General features: G+C 41.9%; 1 protein-coding gene across 2 annotated transcripts in view; it reads left to right on the forward strand.

Annotated features, from left to right (window-relative positions):
• GRID2 (glutamate ionotropic receptor delta type subunit 2) overlaps positions 1–26,167 on the forward strand; it is a 1,941,594-nt gene that overhangs the window by 1,328,391 nt on the left and 587,036 nt on the right. For both annotated transcript variants that reach the window (XM_077277244.1, XM_077277251.1), the window contains exon 9: positions 7,865–7,966. In XM_077277244.1, coding sequence (XP_077133359.1) covers positions 7,865–7,966 — 102 coding nt within the window. The remainder of the gene's footprint in view (positions 1–7,864; positions 7,967–26,167) is intronic.

Below are 26,167 nucleotides of genomic sequence, written 5' to 3' on the forward strand. Positions count from 1 at the left end.
GTTGCTACTACAGAGGTACCCACAGATATTTCCTCTCTCCCCAAACACTATTGGACCTATGCAGATGTGTTCTCCAATAGGGCTGTGGAGACTTTTCTGCCTCACTGCCCCTATGACTGACCTATTGACCTCTTGCCTGGTGCTGAGCCTCCCCGGGGTCGAGTCTACCCATTATCTCTCCCAGAGAGGGAGAATTATGTCCTTGCATAGACTACAAGGGTCTTAATGCCATAACAAGGGTTGAGCGACCTTTACATTTATAGGATCGGGTCGGGTTTCACGAAACGCGACTTTTTCAAAAGTCGGGTCGAGTGAAATCGGCCGATCCTATAAAAAAGTCGGGGTCGGGGTCGGCCGAAACTCGAAACCCAATGCAGTGCATTGGGTTTCCAATGGTTCCCAGGGTCTGAAGGAGCGGAAACTCTCCTTCAGGCCCTGGGATCCATATTTAAGTGTAAAATAAAGAATTAAAATAAAAAATATCGCCATACTTACCATCTGATGCGCCCTGGTACTAAGCGGGAACCTTCCTTCCTTAGAATCAGCCTTCCAGGACCTTGCGGTGACGTCGCGGTGTCGTCGCGGCTTGTGATTGGTCGCGCGGCCGCCCATGTGACCGCTTGCGCGACCAATCACAAGCCGCGATGTCACCGTGACATCACCGAGGGTCCTGGAAGGGCTGATTCTTAGGAAGGAAGGCTGCCGGAAAGAAGCCGAGGGTGAGTATATTCCTATTAGGTATATACTCACCATCGGACGTGCCCTGCTTCTTTCCGGCAGCCTTCCTTCCTAAGAATCAGCCCTTCCAGGACCCTCGGTGACGTCACGGTGACGTCGCGGCTTGTGATTGGTCGCGCGAGCGGTCACATGGGCGGCCGCGCGACCAATCACAAGCCGCGACGTCACCGCGACGTCACCGCAAGGTCCTGGAAGGCTGATTCTAAGGAAGGAAGGTTCCCGCTTAGTACCAGGGCGCATCAGATGGTAAGTATAGCGATATTTTTTATTTTAATTCTTTATTTTACACTTAAATCTGAATTCCGATACCAATTCCCGATATCGCAAACATATCGGGAATCGGTATCGGAATTCCGATTCCAGATTCAGAAGATCGCCGACTTCATGGCCGACCCCACACAGGGGACGGGTCGGGTTTCATGAAACCCGACTTTGCCAAAAGTCGGCGACTTCTGAAAATTGCCGACCCGTTTCGCTCAACCCTAGCCATAACCGTTAAGAATAAGTACCCTCTGTCACTTATATCTGAGCAATTTGATAGGTTGCGGGGGTGAGGGTATTTACTAGCTTGATCTGTGGAGTGCATACAACCTGATTCGCATCCGTGGGGGGAAGAATGGAAGATGGCAATTAACACCCGGGACGGGCACTATGAATATCTGGTGATGCCCTTTGTAATGCTCCTGCCGTTTTCCAAGAATGATATCTTCTGGGATATTCTGACCACCTCGGTCGCAGTCTGTCTGGATGATATTCTCATCTACTCTCCAGATATAGACTCCCACCGGAGAGATGTTTGCAAAGTCTTCAACCTCTTATGGGCAAACTCCCTCTATGACAAGTTGAAGAAGTGTGTGTTTGAGCAGGAGTCCTTGCCTTTCTTGGGATATATCATATCCGCCCGGGGGTTGGCCATGGATTCTGCCAAGCTACAGGCTGTGATGGACTGGCAGGAACCCCATTCTCTCAAAACAGTGCAGCGCTTCATGAGTTCATCAACTATTATTGCCAGTTCATTCCCCACTTCTCAACCTTGGTAGCTCCCCTGGTTGCCCTCACCAAGATGGGAGCTGATCCCAAATTGTGGTCGGAGGAGGTCTCCAAGGCCTTCCTCTCTATCAAGTAACACTTCCCTAGAGCTCCCATTTTACATCGCCCCAATGTTGATAAACCATTTATCATGGAGGTAGATGCCTCTTCTGTAGGTGCTGGAGCCGTCCTCTTCCAGAAGGATGCTCAAGGTCGGAAGCATCCTTGCTTCTTCTTTTCAAAGACCTTCTCACCGGCAGAGAGGAATTATTCCATCGGGGACAGGGAGTTGCTAGCCATGAAGTTGGCCTTTTTGGAGTGGAGACACCTGGAGAGGGCTCACTATCCCTTCCAAGTATTCAAAGACCACATAAATTTGGTATATTTATAAACCCCCAGTGGCTAAACTCTTGCCAGGCCAGATGGACCTTGTTCTTCTCTCGGTTCCACTTCACCCTCCAGTTTCTCTCTGGGGAGAAGGACATTTGTGCTGATGCTCTCTCCCGCTCCATAGTGTCATCAGAGGAGCAGGAGACTGAGCCTCGGCTTATTGTCCCTTCTGAGAGCCTGAGAACTTTGGCCCCGGTTTCGCTAGAGTCTGTGCCTCCAGGCGAGACTTTTGTTCCACCTAATTTGCAACTGCTGGTTCTCTCTTGGGCTCACTCCTCCAGGGTGGGTGGACATTTTGGGACTAAGAGGACATCTGAGCTCCTGGCAAGGACGCACTGGTGGCAGCATATGGCCCATGACGTTGGAGACTATATTCGGGCATGTGTCTCCTGCGCCAAGAATAAGTCCCCTCAACAATGGCCTGCTGGGTTACTTTACATCCTGCCGGTGGCGGACAGGCCCCGGGAAATGGTCGGGATGGACTTTGTGGTGGGTTTACCCAAGACCCGTAGCTGCATCATTATTTGGGTAGTCACTGACCATCTTTCCAAAATGGTGCACTTGGTGCCACTTCCACGGCTACACGGGCCTTGGTGGCGTTGGTTATTAAGCAAATTTTCCACCTACACAGTATGCCAGAAAAAATTGTCAGTTACCAGGGTCCCAAGTTTGCATCTCTTTTCTGGAGAGAGCTTTGTCGTCTACTCAGCATCGAGCTGAATCTCTCTTCACCATACCATCCCAAGATGAATGGGTTGGTAAAGCGGGGCAACCATACCTTGATCACATGCCTACAACATTTTGTTTCAGCCAGACTGGATGACTGGGCATCTTTGCTACCGTGGGTTCCTGTGCCCATGCCCGTGTCTTCCACCGACTCCAGGGTGGCAGATTGGGCTGTGGAGGCCTGTGACATTTGGGGCTGCACACAGGATGCCATCCGGGCCTCCAAGGAGAGAATGAGGTCCTCCGCCAATGCACATCGGTGCCCCGCACCGACCTTTGCTCCGCGTGACTTGGTGTGGCTCTCCGCCCATAATATCAGGCTGCAAGTTCAGTCCACCAAGTTTGCACCTCACTACTTGGGTCCCTTCAAGGTCCTGGAAGAGATTAACCCTGTGGTCTACCATCTGGCCCTTCTTCCACACCTAGGTATTACAGACACCTTTCATGTGTCCCTCCTAAAGCTCGTTCACATGTCCTGGTTTTCTGAGTTATCTGCCAGGACATCGGATTCGTCCACGGATGATTATGAGGTGAATGCCATCATGGGGTGTAAGGTGGTACGTGGAAAAATATTCTATTTGGTGGATTGGAAGGATCATGGCCTAGAGGACAGGTCCTGGGAGCCTGCTGAGCACATTCGAGCTCTGCAGCTCATTGCGGCCTTTGAGCGAGAGAGGCCTAAGGAGGGGGGCATGTTAGGTGTCAAGTTCCCACTGCTGAACAGTAGGAATCTTCAACCATCTCCACTGCGGTCTCCCATTCCCCTCCAGCCGCAGTGGAGCATGCTCAGCAGAGACGTCGGTCTCAGCGTCTGGCTCAAGCTGATACTGTGCGGTTGGTTACTGCTGTCCTTCCAGGCTCAGCCATCATAACCTACACTGATCAGTGACGAGCAGGCGCTCCTGGGACTAAGTCCTGCTTTTATTCTTCTGAGCATGCCCAAGGGACGACCTCTCATTGGATGTCGGGGGTCACATGCTCAGGTCCTGTAGCAGCTCCTATTGGACCACTAGGAAAGTCCTGGAGAACTTCCACTATAAAAGGTTCTCAGGCTGCATGGCCATGCTCTAGTATAAACTTGCTACTGTGTGTGTGTGTGGATGTATGCCTGTCGATGGATGAAAGCTCCGAATCATTCCCATCCCTAGTGTTGTTGACTGTTTGCAAATGATGGAAGCTACCTAGTGCCTGACAGTGCTATCCCGCACATCTAGCACACGATGCTGCATCTGTTAACAGTGACCGCCAGTGCGGCGCCGTGTGCTAATAGAGCGCTTTCCTGGCCCAATTTGGGTGGTTAGTGGCATCCGCCAGTGCAGCACTGCACGCACTCTTGTGCAGTAAATTCCTAGTTCTGTCCTGATATCTGGTCAGTGTAGGGTGGGAATTCCCTCTTGGACTCTGCATCTGACTCAGGGCGTCCTCAGGCGCGGGCTCAAAAGCCACCAATGGTGAGAGCGAGTCCAATCACCAGTCTAGTGGGGGTGATTCATAGGGATCCCACCAGCGTCTTTCAGCTGCACCCTGTGCCTGCTAACAGGGTGCAGCATTTATTTGGTGACTCTGTGAAGCAACAGAGTTCACTTCCATTCACACTGGATGAGGTCTAACTCACGTGTGAGCAAGCGTCCCTCCACCATTACTCAGCAGCAGGTTCCATCTCTGCACGGTTGACCCCAGCTGCGAACGCACCTTATACCATCCTTATAATTATTTGGTGCTTTCCGCCAGCCCTAACAATGTCGACTTGGTCTTGTGTTTTGGATTGTTGTCATGTTGGAATGTCCAAGTTCTTACTATGCGCATGCTTTACAGAAGGAATGATGTTCCTTTCATCATAGGCCTTATTGACCTCTCTCCAGATGTAACATTTATGTTTGTGGCCAAAAAGTTCAATTGTTGTCTCATCACTCCAAATTACATTGTTCCAGATGTTTTGAGGCTTGTCTCTGTGCTGTTTTGCATATTGTAGGCAAGATACTTTGTGGCATTTGTGCAGGCTTTCTTCTGGCGACTCGACCATGCAGCCCATTTTTCCTCAAGTGCCTCCTTATTGAGCATTTTAAAAGAGCCACAATAGCTTTCAGTCTTGTATTTTAGCTAATGTTATTTTTGTGTTTTTCTTTGCATCCGGAACAATTTTCCTGGCAGTTGTGGACAACATTTTGTTGGTCTACCTGACCATGATTTTCTTTTTACAGAGCCCCTGATTTTCCATTTGTTAATCACAGTTTGAACGCTGCTAACTGGCATTATCAATTACTTGGATATCTTTTTGCATCCCTTTCCTGCTTTATACAGTTCAACTACCTTTTCCTGTAGATCCATTGAAAATACTTTTGCTTTCCCCATGACTCACAATCCTGAAACATCAGTGGCTGGATAAAAGATGCAAGAGTCTGTCTGGATCCCATTAACTCACTCAGATTTAATGCACACACACTGATTACAATCAAATAGGTTGCAGGTGAGGATGTTACCTTTAGTAGCCACTCAAACCTATTTGTGTCAAGTTCTGTGCATGTTATCAGGCAAAAATCACCACGGAACTTCTATGTGAACTTTTGATCAGGGTCGTTGGATGTTATACACAGTAGTTTGACAATAAATGGCTTCACCCAACCACTAACCATGAGTGGAGAAAAAGTTTTGGAGTTTTCATTCATATTCTCTGAAAAAAGGCCAAGAAAGCAAAACTTCTTCCGGGGTATGTAAACTTTTGAGCACAACTGTATATCTACAAACACTGTGCATACACATATACAGTATATATACACCACAGAGTAGATACAGTATAAACACACACATATACTGTATTGAGTGTTTTTACACACCGCACACAAAATGTATATATACACATCATATACATACAGTACATATACACACATATACAGTATATAATCACACAGTTCACAGATACAGTATACACATACAATGTATACACAGTGCATACTTAGTTCTTACTGTATATATATATTCATGCATGTACTTCATAGATACTGTATGTACAACATTTAACTCATATACACTGGCCATATACATGTACTAAAATAAATAAAACTTCTCTTGTCTGGCACATGTCTTCTGTCAGTAGGTAGGATTTATTGCCAGCAACATTTCTTCTCATTTCTACTTGATGTGATTGTGGGGGAGGATACAGCAGCTGCAGGAGTCTTCAGATCATAATTTAGATGCTGTATGCAAGTGTCTGCAGGGGAGGAAATAAGAATCCCACAGCAAGGACTTGAAGCAACAGAAGTGGAAGCTCACAGGCAGCTCTACAACTAACTGTTTGAAGATTTATGAAGACACTTGGTCTTCAGTACAGAAAGAGCTGCCTGTACATCCTGGTAGTAGATTGCGCCTTCCAAGCAGATGCAGATCAGGATCGCTGGTTTATTGCTGAGACACAGCACAATAGTTACCATTGTATTACAGCAGCCCAGTGAGCCTGCTCTGCACCTAGAACTGGTAGTGCTGTTCCACACACAGTGTTAATAGAGTTACATTCCCAGCCAACTAGCAGACTGACTGCTCCATTCAGATGGAAGCTCAGCACTCGACTGCTGGGATTCTCTATCATACCCACACTGAGCAGTCCTCAGCCATGAAGCAGTCAGACCACACTGACCAGGGATGTAACTCAACTGACACTGTATGTGCTAAGCATCACTGACCAGAGGATAGTGAAAGTCTTATAATAACCTACTGCAATGCATTGTGGGAGAGTGATTTCAGCAGAGCAGAGAAGCCTGAGAAGTCCCAAAAGTTTTGTGTCAAATCATTAATGTTGTTACAGCTGCTTTTAAATTAAAAAATAAAATTTTTAGTGATATGTTTACTTTAAATTTAACTGTTTATTGAGAGAAATTGAAAAAAACAGCAATTCTGCTCCCTTTTTTCCCATTTTGTATTTTAATCATTCAAGTGATGCATAAAAAAGTGATATCTTTATTCTGTACCTCGATGTGAATACAGCAATATTAAATTGATGTAGTTTTTTATGCTTGATCACTTTTGCACAACCGATAAACTTTTTGGACCAAAAATCATGCATCTGTGTTGCATATTCTGGGAGCCATAATTTTGACATTTTCCTTCAAAGGAACTGTACAAGGGCTTATTTTTTGCATGCCAGGATGGATTTTTAAAAAAAATTTTATTGGTTCACTTTTCTGGAAAAAAAAAACAACTTATTTGATAAATTTTTAATTCACTTCATGGGAGATGGCATGGACAATATTGGTTTTATTCTTAAGGTTGATACAATAATAACAATACCAAATTTGTATATTTTTTTATTATTATTACTGATTCACTTAAAGGGGTGATCCAAAGGTCAAATGTATTTTAATCTAAATCCCATTTTACTGTCGAAAGCTAAACTAATTTCTAATATGTTTGCATTCAACATTTCCCACTTTTCCCTAACTACACTATCTAACAGCTATTGCCTTAGTGCCTGTGTGATGATGCTTTGTTTGAGTATCCCAGAGCACCCTGGGATACTAAAGCATTGTGTCACCTGGGGGGAAGATGCTGCAGTCACCTCCCTGAAATGAAGTATCATCAGTAAAGCTGGTTTCAAGGGCTGGGCTAGTCCCTGCTGTGCCAATATGCACAATCACAGTATACATTCTATGTTTCTGGCTCAGATCAGTTGTAATGAGCCAGTAATTGAGTATTGTGCAATGTCAGAGCACGGTGTCAGGGTACCCAGTGTTCAGAGACCATTATCCATTATTTGTAATTCAGATAAGGCTTCTGCAACCAATGTTTGTATTTGTGGGATTATCATTATATAAATGCATAAAACATTAAATTTGCTGTAAAGTTTTCATTACATATAGTTATGTTGTTCATCGCTGAAACAATATCCTAAGCTTCCATTCACAGGAAATGAATGTCAGCATATAATAGTCTGTTAATGGATTTCCAAATTGATTTGCTTTGATCATGACTTCTTTTTTTTCCCATACAGCTTGGATCATGGAATCCTGTGACCGGACTGAACGGTTCTCTGACAGATAGAAAACTGGAAAACAACATGCGTGGTGTGGTGCTACGTGTAGCCACAGTGCTGGTAAGAATGATTTTCAATTTTAAGACTAAAAGACATGGGCTACACACCGACATGTGTTGTGCAGCCGCAATTCTGAAAGAGTTGGACAATCAAAAATATCTGTTGAACTTGTCTACATTTTGTCTACATTCACGAATGTGAATATAGATCCATAAATTATAACGGGTATGTGTTGAATCCATGAAAAACACAGAAATAAAACGTTTGTGTAAAAGGGATGTCTGAGGCTTAAACCAGAATCTAGTTGGGGATGACCAGATTGTTTTAATCCCAAACAAAAATGTACACCGAATGCAGTCAACGTAAGTGACAGTGAGGAATGCGCCTCTGGAAAATTCTACAACAATTTTAGATAACGTACTTGTTTTGTCAAATCAGTCAGGTTATAGTATACAAATTTAAAAGTCAGAATTTTCATCAATCAACATGTTCTCATTTTTTTAGCAAGATGGAGAATCAAGAAAGTGTTGTCCCACTCCCCTTTAGTTATCACTTTGGCAATTAAATAAAAGGGATGGTAAAAAGATTAGAAATTAGCAAATCATGTGGATTTTACAAGGAAGTTTGATTTGCATTGAAGTTTTTCTCTGCAAATTGAATGTCTCTTACTTTTAGGCCTATATACTCTTAAGTATAACAAATGTAAGGTGTAAAAAGAAAAGAAAAAACCTCTCTGCTCAACTGTCCTGCTGTACTCTCCTTGACGTTTCCGCTTTTCATCTTTGTCCATTGCCTGCATTCTCTTTTACTTTTATCACTTTAGACCCTGGTTTCTGACTTGACAAGCCTCTGACATCACTACATGAAACAAGCATTGTAGCGTTGTGACATCTGAATCCTTGTCCAGCCAGAAAACCTGGCCTGAAATAGAAGAGTCAGGAAGAGAATGTGTACAAGTGGAGAAAGGGAAAGAAGACCCTCCAAAAGCTAGTGTGCTGCATGGGCGGTAGGAAAGGTTACTAATGAGGGGAATACCCATTTTTACCATTTGTTTTGCATTCCACAGATTATCAAAATGTGATGTCATTATGCTGAATTTACGAGTAGTACATTGCAAAAAATCCATTTCTGAAGATTAAGTATTTTGTCAAGTTTGAGGGAAAGTTCATTTCTACCTGAATAAATTCGCTAGTCTCTTCAATTGAACCCCTAATAATATAATCATGGAGAAGATGATTAAAGGGGGTTAAAGAGGAGCCAGGGATTCAGTAAGTTAAAGGGAATCTGTCACCACTGGTGTTAGGGGTCGAGTTCCTGCCTCTGCACATCCATCTCCGCTGCAGTCTCCCATTCTTCTCCTGCCACAGTGGAGCCTGCTCAGTGGAGGCGTCGGTCCCAGTGTCATGCTCAGTCTGACACTGTACGAAGGGTTACTGCTGTCCTTCCAGCTTCTGCCATTGTGGCCAGTACTGGTCAGCAGTGAGCAGACGTCTTTGGGACTAAGTCCTACTTTTCCTCTTCTGAGCATGTCCAGGGTAAGATCTCTCATTGGAGATCAAGGGTCACATGCTCAGGTACTGCAGCAAATCCTATTGGTCCTCTAGGAAGGTCCTGAAGGTGTTCAACATCTGTGGCAGTCTCTCATTGGTCCTTCTAGGAAGGTCCTGTACTTGCTGCAGCTATAAGAGGTGCGCATGACCGCACGGCCATGCACTAGTGTCAATTTATGTACGAGCTCAGTGCCAGTGTGGTCATGTTTGTGTGTATATTCAGGGACCCGGCTGAAATAAGCCCCTAGAATGCTGGCACCTCCAGTGAGGAGTTTGGTGTGTGTGTATTCAGGGACCCGGCTGAAATAAGCCCCTAGAATGCTAGCACCTCCGGCAAGGAGCTGCATGTTTGCATTTGACTGCATGACCACCATCTGCTCTACTAAGTAGCTGTGTTCCTCTGTGAGCCAAACAGGGCACAGCGTTATCCTTGCTAACAGACTCTGTGAAGTAACAGAGTCTGTTTATATTACTAAATTGTACCGCCATATCTAGCTGCAGGTGCTTTCCTGCACGGTGGATCCCGGGTTGCAAACGCACCAACTTCTAATAAATATATATATTTGGTGCATTCCGCCAACCCTAACAACTGGGATGTATATGACCTATTAATATGGGAATACAGGTAATAGAAACATTAGCACTAGTCCTACCTGTATGCCTCAAATGAAACCTCACTTGTTTTTATCTATGCCCCACGTCATTATTATTTGGCTTATTGGCATTTAGTTTAACTTTGAATTTTTCAGCACTACATGTTTTCACATTTTGCAATATGGTAGTTGTTTTACACATTGATCGTCCTTTATAATATTTGGGTTTTTTTTTTCATTTTTTTAAATATTTTTTTATATATATATTTTTATATATTTTTTTTATCCCAGCCACATCATAATATCACATCCTATTTGCACATATATATTTTTTTCCGGCCGTGAGTTATATTGAGCTTTATTGTATATATATATATTATTCAATATTTTCCTGGATACGCGTCCTTTTTGTAATTTTATTCATATTGCTCTTTTTATTATCCGGTGTATCTTCCCGCTACTGTAGCACACACTGTTATCTTATATTGATAAAATAAAGTTATGTGATAGTGGACTATTTGGTCGGTTGTGTTGCTCTTTTTAGTTTTCCATGCCAATATCAGCAGGGTCCTGACCACTAAGAGCCTAAACACCACCAGCATGATCAGGCACATGTCAACTAAGCAACTGACTCAGTGAGCTGAATGATTGAGTCCACGATTGGTGCCAGAGAGTGACACCTCTGCAGGTACGGACTGGGACTGAAATTCAGCCCTGGCATTTGAAATCGCACAGGCCCATGCTGTCACTGTCCCCAAGCACCAGATGGGATATATTACTAATATTATCCTGGATGGAGGAAAGCAAGATTTACTACAAGACCAATATATCTAATGATACCCGTGGCCTGCTGGGGTAAGTGACAGAGTCAGCAACTTTGTGCTCCATCACAACTCTTAACAGTATAGGTGTCTTGAGAACACTGATTCTGCTAACAACGTAGCAGACAAGGCAGCCCACAACCAGACAGGCCCTTCTGGCATTTGCCAGAATTGCCAAATGGCCAGTCCGGCCCTGCACCTCTGCCTCTTTACCTGTGCTTGCACATTCTGAGGCACCATCATCAGGCACTTCCAAAAACTCGTCCCAACACAGCTTTCAGCTGTCCCTACCCCAGGCCTTGGAGCTAAAAAGAAAGTTCCCAGCCACCCAAAGCCTAATGAGCAAAACGGCCACATTTCCGGGCTGCCATTTAAGCCTGTAGTCATGGAGAATTTTCCACTGACTCATTTCAGCCGCTGTCCCTCGCTACTCTGTCCCTAGCCACCACTATTTCTCTTGGAGTGGCATCCCTCTGTGTACCAGCATGTGTCCAGGAACATCACCCATGCCCTTATCAGTGCAGCTACTGTGATTGTACAATTCACGACCGACAGATAGAAAAGTGCTTGTGGTCAGGGACGTTGCATTTCCCTGATAAGCAAATAATTCCAGTAAAGTGTCACCTTGTTGCGCTGCTGATGGATATAGATGGCCAGATGGTATACTTTCAAAATATTCTTTAACAGGTTTTATAGGTCAACGCTTTTCGAGGACAGCAGACAACATATTCATCAGGACAAACATAATTGATTAGGTTGCACCCGCTTGTAATTTTTGTCAGGCTTTGCACTGTGTGCAGAACATGTAAGCTATGTGCACACGTATTCTGGTCCACTGCGGATTTTTCCACAGCGGATTTGATAAATCTGCAGGGCAAAAACGCTGCGTTTTTGCTGCAGATTTATCACGGATTTACCGCAGTTTTTCTGCAGTTTTTACTGCAGTTTTACAACTGCGGTTTTCCATAGGAGCAGCTGTAAAACCTCTGTGGAATCCACAGAAAGAAGTGACATGCTGCGGAATGTAAACCGCTGCGTTTCCACACGTTTTTTTCCGCAGCATGTGCACAGTGTTTTTTGTTTCCCATAGGTTTACATTGTAATGTAAACCCATGGGAAACTGCTGCAGACCTGCAGCTGTGGAAACGCTGCGGATCCGCAGCATTTTCCGCATCGTGTGCAAATACCCTTATGAGTGTAAGATTACCACAACTACTCTTTGTTCACAATATTTGAATGAGATACTACGGTGGGTGCCTTGAAGAATATATGAAAGGACCCAACTATACAAAGGCTCCTTGTCATTTTTGGCAGCCTTTGTGCTTAGTGCATTGCCTTTATGTGTCTAGGAGCACTACTACATGATAATTTGCACAGAATCTGCTTGAGGCCCTGCTTTATGTCTAATGTATCTGAGGCCTGTCCCACACATCCAGATAATTCCGGTACCGGAAAAAATCGGTACCGGAGTTATCCGTGTCCGTGTGTCCGTGAGCTCACGTAGGCCATCCGTGTGGCACACGTGTGGCAGCCGTGTGCCGCCTAGGTACCACACGGACCGTGCAGGAGAGACAGCACTACAGTAAGTGCTGTCCCCCCAGCATGGTGCTGAAGCCGCCATTCATCCATTCTCTCCAGCGCTCGCTGGGGAGAAGGGATGAAAAATCTTTTTTTTTTTGTTTTTATGTGTTTAAAATAAACTTTAGGGCATCCTCCCCCCTCCCACCCCCTGTGCGCCCGGCCGCCGGCATTAAAATACTCACCCGCCTCCCTCGACGCTTGCTCTCCGCCCCGCAGCTTCTCCTGCACTGAGCGGTCACGTGGTGCCGCCCATTACAGTTGATGAATATGCGGCTCCACCTCCCATAGGGGTGGAGCCGCATATTCATCACTGTAATGGGCGGCACCATGTGACCGCTCACACAGGAGAAGCTGCGGGGCGGAGAGCAAGCGTCGAGGGAGGCGGGTGAGTATTTTAATGCCGGCGGCCGGGCGCACAGGGGGTGGGAGGGGGGAGGATGCCCTAAAGTTTATTTTAAACATATAAAAACAAAAAAAAAAAGATTTTTCATCCCTTCTCCCCAGCGAGCGCTGGAGAGAACGGATGAATGGCGGCTTCAGCACCATGCTGGGGGGACAGCGCTTACTGTAAGTGCTGTCTCCAGCACGGCACACGGACTGCACACGGAAAACATCCGTGTGCGTTACGTGTTTTACATGGACCCATTGACTTTAATGGGTCCGTGTAATACGTGCGCTCCCACGAACACTGACATGTCTCCATGTTAGGCACACGGAGACACAGTCTGCAAAAAATCAATGACATCTGCACAGATGCATTGATTTCAATGTGTCTACATGTGTCAGTGGCTCCGGTACGTGAGGAAACTGTCACCTCACGTACCGGAGCCACTGACGTGTGAAACCGGCCTGAGTGCCTCTTCCATTTTCCATTTTAGACCATTCATGCTTCCTTCATAATATTCACTGAAATTTCCATTTTTTTAAAATAAAGATTCCAATTAAAATAAAAGAATGTTTTACTGTAAGTCAATAAAATGGAGTAAAGTGTGACACCATTGTTTTTAGGAGTACCACTACATTACAATCTGAACAGAAAGTGTATGAGGGCCTCTTTTATGTCTAATATAGGGTTAAGCTGAGTTTGTCTAAGTCCCCAATTTTTGGCACTTCTTGCTTCTTTTATAAATTACACTGATATTTCCAATTTTTGGGGGAGAAAAAATTTCAATTTTGGTTTAATTATGTGTGTTTTTAAAAAATCCTTTTAAATTTTGCCTTATATATAAGTCAATATACAAGAAAAATGTTTCTTAGAATTTTTTTCCTGTAAATGCCAATATCTATTCAATTTTGAATGTTTTACTGTGAGTCCTTAAAGTGGAGTAAAGTGTGACACCATTGTTCTTAGCAGCGATCTGGGTGTCAGACATGCTTTCAAGGGTCTTCCCGATGCTATTCACCTTTATTCAGCACTTTTTCCATCCATCTCAACATTTTCACTGCCCCCTAGTCCTCCTTGTGGGGTCTTCTGGAAGAATTCTTGGATTTCCCATTGACTCCTATTATACTCCTTACTCGAAATAAGGATTATGAATTGCTTGGTTAGAATAACGAGCATCCGTGCATGTTAGTGCTTGCTCATCCCTAATATATATGGTATATATAGATAAATAGATGGATAGATAGATAGATAGATAGATAGATAGATAGATAGATAGATAGATAGATAGATAGATAGATAGATCCAAAAAACTAAGGCAGCACTCCCAAAATAGAAACTTAGACAAATTTAATAGCCCATAGTGGCGGCAATGTTTCAGTCCATTTGAGGACCTTTATCGAGAATTGAAACGTTGCCATTACTATGTGATATGTTTGTACATTTATTTGAGGATTTGTTTATGTCTTGAAGGTTCCTGCCCTTGTTTTTTTGCTGGTGCTGTCTTGACTTTTTTCTAGATAGATATTGCCTGTGTTGTTTTCAACCATTTGCATGGATTTATTAAGTATGTAAAAAGTTTATTTGGATTCATAAGCAGTTATTTGTCCACAGGGGCTTCCTTGACAGAAGATGAAACCGTATTGTGATTTATGGTTACAGCTAAGCCTGTAAAAACTATTCATGAGAGAAATATCAGTATGACAAGATCACATTGAAAGGGTGTTTATTATGGTTCAGCCCTCAACTGCAGCTCCTTGTTTATTTTTCTTATTTCCTTACACAATTACTTCTCCCTTCATTTCTTCCCACACACATTAATAGGTTATTGACTATGTGTGGATGAAAAGGATTTTAAAAAGTCACTGCTTAATGAAGACTGCTGAGCCTTGTCAATGCAGTGGAATCAAGCTTCGACTTGCCAATATTAGATCAATGTGGCATTTTCCAAGAAATAAAGGTTTTATCAATATGGTTCCATTTCAGAGGGGACAAAAAGTATATTAGTTTGTTCTATCCACATTGATGTTTTTAGTTAAATCTGTATAAGGGCACATGACATTTAACTACTAAAATAAAAATATATTCTTAAGAAAGAAAATATGTGCTCACCCTTGATTCACTTTATCTTTTCTTGATCAGAGTTTGATTTAGGAAAAAGAAAATTACAGTATCTCTGACACCCTTAACTGATTTTGAATAAAGTTCTCTGTGTGCATATATCAGCATAACTGGTGTCTTATCCCTGCTGAGTGACAGATGCAGACAGTCTTTTTATATGCAGCTTGAAGAGCAGCTTAGTTTTCAGCCAAAATACCTTTCATATTTAAAGGGGTTTTCCTACTAGCAAAGTACATTTTAATCAATAGACCGTGGAATAATAATAAGTTCCACAATTGGATGTGTTAAAAAATATTCCTGTGCTGAAATAATCTTATAAATTTGCCCCTGTTGTGTATTGTGTAGTGGGTGTGTCTGATCGTGTGTGCAGGAACATGGTCTGATCATGCCACCCCTCCTGGGCAGTGGAGGATTCAAAAGAGAGTATACTGACAGGACAGCATGGGGTTGCAAAAGATTCTTTCAGTGAGGAAAAGCCTTTGTTGCCTGTTTTGAAAAAATATTTTACCTTGCAGAAAAACTAATCATTTGAGATCCCATGTTGTAATGTCTGTATAATAGAGATGAGAAAGCACTAAAATGCTCAGATGGTCGTTACTCAAACCGAGCAATTCCTAATGTTCGGATGCTCATTTTGAGTAACGAGTATAATAGGAATCAATTGGATATCCAAGCATTTTTCTGGCAGACCTTACAAGGTGGTCTGGAGGGCAATGAAAATGTTGAAATGAATGGAAAAAAGTGCTAAAAGGAAGGAGTACAGCAGTGGGAAGACCCATGGAAGCATCTCTGACTCCCAGATCGCTGCTGAGAACAATAGTGTCACAGTTTTACTCCACTTTAAGAACTAACAATAAATCATTCAAAATCGACAAGAAATTGGAGTTTACAGGAAAAAAATAAGGAGAGTAATGCAGTGATATTCTTCAGTTGTCCACTTCTTTTTCTTCCTTTGGAGGCTGTGGTGACTGCCTCCATCTGCTTCCTGGAGGCTGGTTTCCAGGAGACTGGGCTGTAAGGGACCCAGTTTGGGTAGTTCCAGAGCGTCCGATATGTACAAATGGGCAACATCCACCTGTTTCTCCGGCACCATCAACCATCATCTGCTCCAGTATAGGAGGTGGAAAACCACAAGAACAGTAAGATCTCTTAGAGGGTGATAGTAGCCCCTTATCAAGATGCCTTGAGGAGCCTTTCCCAGGCATGTTCATTTCTCAAGAAAGGTTCATACCTTCCCTTCCCTTCCTACCCTTCCTTCTCATAGAATGCTAGAGTTGGAAGGGTCCTCCGGGGTCATCGTGTCCAACCCCCTGCTCAATGCAGGATTCACTAAATCATCTCAGATAGATGTCTGTCCAGCCTCTGCATGAAGACTTTAATTGAAGGAGAACTCATCACCTCTCGTGGCAGACTGTTCCACTCATTGCTCAACTACATTATAAAGTTTGTTCTAATATCTAATCTGAATCTTCTCCCTTTCAGTTTCATTCCATTGCTCCTCTTGTTTCCAAGTGCAAATGAGAATAAGGATGATCCCTCTCACTGTGACATCTCTTCACATATTTGAACACAGCTACCATATTAAGTCTCCTCTTAAACTTATTTTTTGCAAGCTAAACATTCCCATATCTTTAACCATTCCTTGTAGGATATACCTTGTAGTCTGCTAACCATACTAGTAGCTCTTCTCTGAACTTGCTCCAGTTTTTCAAAGTCTTTTTTAAAATGTGGCGCCCAGAACTGGACACAGTATTCCATATGTGGCCTGACCAAGGAGGATATCTATTGTATTATATATATTGTGAGATTATGTAACAATACTGTGATCATTTTTGTGTTATGGGCCATGTTATATCATGTTAGGTATATATTATGGGGGTTCATCTGATGTATATTATGTAGTATATGCAGCAATATGTGATATTAGTTACCATCGTTATTGGTGGCATTATTTGGGGCTGTATGGCTCTCTATACCCGTGTTATCTGTCTAAATGCGCGCACAGGATGTTATATTCATTTTGCTATTAGATTCATATGTTTGGGCACTATTTCCATCTTATGGCCGCACTGTTATTTCCGGTCCTTGATGTGGGTACATTCTTACTTACATTGCGGCGTTCCCTGTTCCAACATGGCCGCATCGGCACTTCCGGTTATGCGCATGGGGCTATTATCGTACTTCCGGGTCGCGGCCCGGCGTCGGATCGCATGGGCCCATGCTTTCCGGTGCCGGTCTGGCGCCCTGAATATGTGGCGTCCCTGCGCATTTGTTATTTGAGACCATGGGTATTATAAAAACACACCTCGGTAGTTGACAGGACACGCCCCCTGAGGAAGGATATCGCCGAAACGCGCGTCGGGGTGGGTCTGGAGCGGTCGCTCTCCCCATGTTAGCAGCTAGTAAGACACCTTTTGGATACATCTAATATTGACATAACTCTGTGGGTATTTGCTGGCATATGCTCCTGCGATATACATGTGGTATGTTTAGTGACTCCCATAATGGAGCAGCTAGTAACTAGGGAGTACCCTGTATCTTCATTGTGTTCTGCCTGGCTGCTGATTTGTGGTGGTGTGGGATCTGTCTCCATGCGTACTATATATGATATCTGCACTCTTTTAACCCACTAATTCTGTATTCCTTGTTGTATTATTTATATATTTAATAAAAAATTTTGTCTATTTTGGACGTTTCTTTGCACCTATTTGTTTGTAGTTTTTTTTGCTTTAGCATTATTTGGTGTGTCCTGTGATATCCTTAATACAGGCGCTAGTTGCCTCTCATATATACTGTATTGAGTCATCATGATTAGAGGGTTTACTAGATTGTGCTTGTTTTGTTTTCCTTGTCTTTACTGACCAAGGAGGAGTAGAGGGGGATAATTACTTCATGTGATCTATGCTCTATGGTTCTCTTAATACATCCTAGTACTGTGTTTTTCTTTTTTTGCTGCTGCATCACACAGTTGACTCATGTGGTGAAGTCTGTGATCTATTAGTATATCCAAGTCTTTTTAACACGTGCTGTTGCTTAGTTCTATTCCTCCCATTCTGTAGATGTAATTTTCATTATTCTTGTGCAGATGTACAAATTTTGTATTTCTGTCTGTTAAATACATTCTATTAGTCGCTACCCAGTGTTCAAGCTAATATAGGTCTTTCTGAATCCTTCCTCTATCTTCTCTAGTGTTATCTATCTTACCTAGCTTTGAATCATCTGCAAATTTGATCAGTTTACCTTCAGTTCCCTTATATAGATCAATTATAAAAATGTTCAACAGCACTAAGGCCAGGACCGGATAAAAGTCAAAACAAAGTCACCCAAAAGTGATGTAAAAACACATGGGGTAAGGTCTCAACTAAGAAACACAGAACAACCCCTTAGAGGATTCAAAAACACTCCGCCTGCAGAGGCACTTGCGGATGAAAAGCAGACCAACGTATGAGTTAGACACTGGCTACCAGAGACAAATACATATGAATCACAGAGCAATGTTTCATACAGTTAGTTGCATGTGAAAATTATCACAGATTGAAGAAAACATTGCACCTATAATACGGTGTCACCAGTAAGAATAATAATAGGAAAACGGAACAATCTCACCAGTTCCATGATGTATGAGCAGGAATACTGGAAAGCTTCTGGTCGGGAAATATTCCGGAGTTTGCTGGGAAAAGATGACAATACCCTGTCATTCCCTATGGGGCTAACAATAGTCCCTTGCGCGCCTAGCAACCACATCATCCGGCTTCTGGTGCGCATGTCGGGATTTGCCGGCTTGGGCACCGAGGAAATACAACTTCCGGTTCCTTTTGCACATGTCGGCGGTCCCCGGCTTCTGTTATAACTCATGCGGGCGCCTTCTTCCTCGTGGTTTATGGCGTGTGACGCCATCACATAGGTTAGTGCGTTTACCGTTTTTTATGACGCTGACAGCGTCTCTTGTATTTGACAACAGGGTCCTCCTTAGTAGCCATTAAGTGGCGATATAATGTATCAGCCTGGCACAATGCGCGTTATATGTAACCCTTAGCCGTCACACATATGACTCATTTTTTCCCCTCATTCAGTGGTTAAACATCTTAATGAACCACTTCCTATTTAAGTACCGGCCCCACACACTGTCCACTCTCTGCAAGACAGCATAGGGGGTGGCAGCAATTAATGTCTCCCTTTTTGAGCACGTAGGCACTTATCTCTTCAAACAAGCAGGTCCCCTGATGATTGGCTTGTATGAAACGCATCAGGACTGACTACAGGGAGAGTGCAGGGCATGTTATTACAGGGGTAGCTGTGGAATGCCCTTGTAAGGGCAGGAGTTCTGGGGTCAGACTATTGTTAGCCCCATAGGGAATGACAGGGTATTGTCATCTTTTCCCAGCAAACTCCGGAATATTTCCCGACCAGAAGCTTTCCAGTATTCCTGCTCACACATCATGGAACTGGCGAGATTGTTCCGTTTTCCTATTATTATTCTTACTGGTGACACCGTATTATAGGTGCCATGTTTTCTTCAATCTGTGATAATTTTCACATGCAACTAACTGTATGAAACATTGCTCTGTGATTCATATGTATTTGTCTCTGGTAGCCAGTGTCTAACTCATACGTTGGTCTGCTTTTCATCCGCAAGTGCCTCTGCAGGCGGAGTGTTTTTGAATCCTCTAAGGGGTTGTTCTGTGTTTCTTAGTTGAGACCTTACCCCATGTGTTTTTACATCACTTTTGGGTGACTTTGTTTTGAATTTTATCCAATTCTAGTAAAAGTTATGTTTTATTCTCCACTTGCGCTGTATTTGGTATTATCTATATTTAGTGGACTTATCTGTTCAGTATTACTGGTATACAGATCTTGCTTTTTTGTATTGCACTAAGGCCAGGACAGAGCCTTATGTTATCCAAATGAATGTGCAACCATTTATTACCACTCTTTGAGTATGATTTCTGAGCCAGTTATGAATCCAGCTAACCATAACCTTGTCAATCCCATATTTGGTCATTTTTTCATTAAGGATAGTATGAGATACTTTATCAAATGCTTTGCATCTGACTTTTGCTAAAACATTCTTAGGACTGCTTATTATGCACAACATATTCTTTTGTTCATGGATGTCCGTGTATATATATTTAATATTCACAGGTATTTTATGTGTTTTTTCAGCTTTAAGAGACTGGATTGTGATATACTTAATCATAAATTTATTGGTTGACATTATTCATATCTTTATGTGCTTAGTAAGTTCGTCACCCTGTTAGGTCTGATCCATCTGTGCTTTGTCCCTCAATGGTTATGTGCTTGGAGTGGCATTGTGATCAGGGAACTGGCCACTCCCCCTCCCATGGTTGACCCTGGGCACAACATGCATCTTTATGCGGCTCTATATGTGATATATGCTTTCTGGCTGCATGCGATAACTGACAGTGCACTCATAGGCATGTGTCTTTTCTTACGGCATCTGCTCTTTGCTTATTTTGCATTTGGCCAAGATGCACTGTGTGCATGCACTGTTTCGCAGGCTGGGCTAATTGCAGTGGGGATGCCATGCGATGATGCGTGTCCTCACCACCATCATGTATGGTGATCCCCGCAGCATCATGCGGTGGCTGAACATGCCAGAACCTCACTGCTTGGCCGGCCAATTTAATACACCACTATTTAGAGCCCAGAGCTCTTAACCTATACCACACCTTCTGATGAAGCACTCAGGTGAAACACTCGTTGAGGCGATCTTCTCATCTCCTGCTACATGCTTAGGTGCTGACATCATGTCACAAGGTATTTCTATCCAGCAGTAACACTGTCATTAATGTATTTCTACTTACTCTATGCACTTTATATGATCTTTTTGATCACATGTACTTTCCATGACAGGCTTAACAGCATGACCACCTGATTTTTCCATTCACAATCATGCTAGTTGGCCTGCTTTGATGGCTCCTTCGTAGTGAATGAGATCCATAGGAGCTATCTATAGGCACTGGATTTCTTTTATTAGGAATAATATTAATTTAGCCACTTCATTATGTGCACGATATCCCTACAGTATTTACTGTTTCCATGCCAATAGTTATATCCTCAGGATACATCTCTTATTTGGACTATATGCTATTCACCTGACAGATTTGTGCAATTATACCTGTGTAATATCACATTGCAACTGATTTTTTGTGTTATTGCATTACGTAGTGTACTGATTAGTTATATATTACATCAGTTGCATCTGGTATTACAAACAGACTACAGGCCTACTTACCTAGTGCCCGTAGCCTAATGAGAGAGACGAGTCTCCATTGGGGATCTTAAAGTTCCATCCTTTCCCCCTTTACATTTTTTAGCCGCTTTCCTCACCAACTTGATATTGTTTCTCTAATCCTAGTGGTTCTGTGTTTCTTATCCTGCACAATCTTGTATATGTACACGTTTTATATCTAGCCATTCGATGATATCCATGTTTGTTCTAGACCTCACATTCTCTTACTAGAATTTCTTTTTAGGTTAATTAAGCCAGGACAAAGACTTGTGGTACCCTACTTGAAACACACTTCCAATTGAATATGCAACCGCTTTTTACCACTCTTTGAGTACTTTCACTGAGACAGTTATGAATCCACCTAACCTTAGACTTGTCAATCCCATACTTGGTCATTTTTTCAAATAGGATAGTATGAGATACTTTATCTAATTCTTTACTGTAGTCAAGGTATACTATAGCTACCGCATTTCCCTGATCCACCCAGTCAGTAATTCCATTATAGAAGGAAATTAGATTAGTGTAGCATGATTTGCTTGCTACCAACGCATGCGGGCTCTGGTTAACTACTGTATTTTTATCCAAGTACTTACATACATATTGTTTAATAATTTATTGAAAGATCTTTTCTAGTACAGAAGTATGGCTCACTGGCTTGTAATTTAATTGCCCCATCTCCTTTCATTTTTGAAGATAGGAACAACAGTTGCCTTTCTCCAATCTTCTGGAACTTCTGTTTTTCGAGGATTTTTCAATAATTCTGGCTAGTGGTTCTGCAATTTCCTGTGCTGACTCTTTCAGTACCCTAGGATGTAATTCATCTGAATCAGGAGATTTAAATTAATTTAAATTAGCTAAGTGTTCCCTCACCATCTCTCTGTTTATAGATAGTGTGGATTATTTTATTCTTTTGATGGCACTGTGAAGATCAGTTACAATTGCTTTCTTAGAAAACACAGATGCAAAATAGGAATTTAAAAGTTAGGCCTTCTCAACCCAATTTTTGACCACTTCACCCTTTTCATTCTGTAAAAATCCTATTGCATCTTTGACTTTTCTTTTAATTTTAACATATCCCTATAACAGCATTATATTCTTCTTTAGTAAGAATTTGGTCCAAGATTGCAGATCTTGTTCTCTCGTCTACCCTTTGACAGATAATGTTGTCATCAAGAGAAGATAAGAATTTTCTGGATCCATCAGTTTTGCCTGAGAGCAACTCCCAACAAATATCTGGATAGTTAAAATCTCCCATAATCATACTTTTTTGAAAACAGAGACATCTGATAAAAATGAGTTCATTTACATCTTAAGTCTGTCAAGGTGGCCTATAGTAAACACATACAATAATGTCATTTCTGTTGTTCTTTCCTTGTATTCTTAAACATTTTCTACAGAGCTAGCAGTCTCTGATGCTTGGATCGCTGTAGAGATATACGTTTACCTAACATACAATGCAAAACCTCATTCCCTCTTGTTAATTCTGCTTCTAATAAATAAGTTGTAGCCTTCACGGCTTATATTCCTATCATGTGTATCATCGCAACAAGATTCAGTGATGCCTATGATGTCATATCTCTCTTCCTGTGTTAGCAGCTCTAATTCTCCTTGTTTGCTTCCCATGCTCTGTGCATTTGCATAGACACATTTTAGTTGGTGGTTGGTTTCTCTTGCTTCTATATTTTCCTTCAGAATTAGTTGTTTTTGTTCTTTATTTACCCTTCTAATGGCAGAGTTCTATTAGGAATTCATTAGCTGTATATTTTTTCCTGTCTGTATATTTCACATCCCATATTGCTATAGTTTAAAGCTATCCTGATGAGTGTAGCAAGACATCAACCAAATATGTATTTTCCTGTTTTCATAAGATGCAACCAATCTCTAGCAAGGAGTCCATCATCCAGATAATTCATTCTATGGTCAATAAACCCAAAATGTTGCTCACGGCACCATCGATGTATCCAGTTGTTCACCTGTAGATTCCTATTCTATCTCCTTGGTTCATGTCCATCCACTGGGAAAATTACATCTACAGCATACTAGCCATATCACACCCACTGCATACTAATGTTGATTCTTCATTTTGTGGAACGTGACCTTATCTATGACCTTTGAGGAATGTGACCTTGTACTAGTCAGATCACACCCACTACTTACTAGCAATGTTGACCTTCCATTTTGAGGAATGTGACTTTGATTCCAGTAGTCAGCTCTTACAGCCTTTGAAAAAAGTGTTACATCTCTACTGCTTGCTGGTTGAAAGAGTTTTGATGACTTATCAAACACTCATCTTTGGACCCACATCTCTCCTGCCAGTCGTCCAAAACAACCTCCCTTCGGAATGACAACTTTTGGTACCTTGCAGTTAGCGGGCCCGCTATCATTTCTCCAGCTCTGGTTCTGGCTCGCCTTCTTCTCTCTTCTGACCAGCCTAGGACCCACAGTCCCCTCAATAGTTGCTGGATCCTGACTCTTCCATCTACAGTCTGCAAGCACTCCAGCAGTGAAAGCTGCAACCTGGGTTTGAGCCTTGGTGGTTCTGGAAAAGCAGCCGGTTCTAGACCACAGGATACTGTTAATTCTGCTGTTGTTCCAGTTTAGTTTGGCTCCTATATTCCTCCTGTTGCTCCCTCAGGAATCTAGCAAGATTCTGCCATTTTTGTCTCTTGGTGCCCACTAAGCACGTTACAGTGTATATATTGCTAATTCATGCCAGAAAAGTTTTTGAACACTTTTTTGGAGTGTTATATACCACTGAAAGGTACCCCAGAGCATCTAATATTCTATGGATAAGTAATTGAATTTCAAAACGTTTTTAGACAGTTTTTCACCCAAAAAATAAGAATGTGGTTAACTCCCACAGCTACATATTTAGCAACAGACTGCAAAGTTCATATTTCTGGCAAGAGACTGTATTCTGCCGCTCTCCCTGCTCCTGCAGCTCTCTCTCCCTCCCTAAGCTAACCCATAAAGTTGCCTGTCATATCACACAAGCAACTTTATGGGTAAGCTGGCCTTAGTTTCCATTGCTCCATATGTGACTCAGCTTGTGCTCTAATTTATATCATGCATGCTTTCATACACTAGAAAGTTAATATCAATTGTTACCTATATGAAAGCGTGCTGGCTACATACATCTTAGGGCAGAACTTATGACTCTCTAGCAACACTGGGCAACTTTGCCATACTTTGTATGCACTAAGCACTTAATGCCTTTACTAATTATGAGACTATTTATATTTTTGGGGCATAGCTTTTCTATGACCCTGTTTACATTTGTGATGTGCACATGTCCTTCATACTTGAGCCTTTTTCTGTTTTTTTTTTTTACTTTGCCTATATACATTGTGATTTTATGCTTTAGTATATAATAAAATATTCTTGTTTTTTTATACTGTGGACTTATACTCTGTTTTTTGTAGGATTAATATTATTGGGAGTGTCAATTTATATTTCCTACTGGTCTTTCATTATGGCATAGGGCCAGTTTTTTTCTATATTTAGGTAGTATGTTTCAGTGGATTTTCAGGTGCAATCAGTTATAGCACAGATCTCTGCCATTCAACCCTTTTGGTGCTGCTGTCAATATCAATTACAGCATCTAGACAACTATTTGAGGGAGGGGGATGCTCTTTAACCACATCTTTACCCTGAGATAGCTATTGCATAGTGATAATGGTTGACAATTTATGTATTTAATGTCAGTCAACTATGCTGTTAGCCCTCACCATAAGTAGGATGTATATCAACTCTTGTGAGACTAAATTTGATAGGTCTGCAATACATGTGTTGCAAGGTATTGGACCAGTGATTATTCTATTAAAAGTTGAAGTCCTTTACTGGGACTAAGTAAAAAGGTATAAAAAAAATCCATTAACATTTGTAAAAATACAAAAAAAAAGTACAAAAGAAAAATAATAGAAAATATTTTGTCACGAAAAACATTGTTTTAGGGTAAAAACAATAGTAAACAAAATTACACATAACACATAATTGGAGTTGCTGTACCGGGACTGCCAGATCTATAAAACTGTCCAATTATTTAACCCATACAGTGTCCCTTGTTATGCTCTGGGGTCTATCAATGACATAAAAACCATAGAGAACAATAAAATATAAGTTTTATTAACCCCTTAGCCCCCAAGGGTGGTTTGCATGTTAATGACAGGGCCAATTTTTACAATTCTGACCACTGTCCTTTTATGAGGTCATGACTCTGGAATGCTTAAATGGATCCCAGTGATTCTGACATTGTTTTCTTGAGACATATTTTTCTTCACCTTTCTGGTAAAATTTCTTTGATATGACTTGCGTTTATTTGTGAAAAAAAACGGAAATTTGGTGAACATTTTGAAAATTTAGCAATTTTACAAAATTCAATTTTCATGCGCTTAAATCACAGAGATATGTCACACAAAATACTTAATAAGCAACAATTCCCACATGTCTACTTTTACATCAGCACAATTTTGGAACCAAAATATTTTTTTTTGATAGGAAGTTATAAGGGTTAAAAGTTGAACAGCGATTTCTCATTTTTACACCATTTTTTTTTAGGGACCACATCACATTTGAAGTCACTTTGAGGGGTCTATATGATAGAAAATACCAAAAAGTGACACCATTCTAAAAGCTGCACCCCTCAAGGTACTCAAAACCACATTCAAGAAGTTAATTAACCCTTCACGTGCTTCACAGGAATTTTTGGAATGCTTAAAAAAATGAACATTTAACTTTTTTCACAAAAATGTTAATTCAGATCCAATTTGTTTTATTTTACCAAGGGTAGCAGGAGAAATTGGACAACAAAAATTATTGTACAATTTGTCTTGAGTATGCCGATACCCCATATGTGGGGGTAAACCACTATTTGGGCGCATGGCAGAGCCTGGAATGGAAGAAGCGCCGTTTGACTTTTCAATGCAAAATTAGCTGGTATTGAGATCAGATGCCATGTCGC

This window comes from Ranitomeya variabilis, chromosome 1, assembly GCF_051348905.1.
Source record: "Ranitomeya variabilis isolate aRanVar5 chromosome 1, aRanVar5.hap1, whole genome shotgun sequence".
Classification (NCBI taxonomy): Eukaryota; Metazoa; Chordata; class Amphibia; order Anura; family Dendrobatidae; genus Ranitomeya; species Ranitomeya variabilis.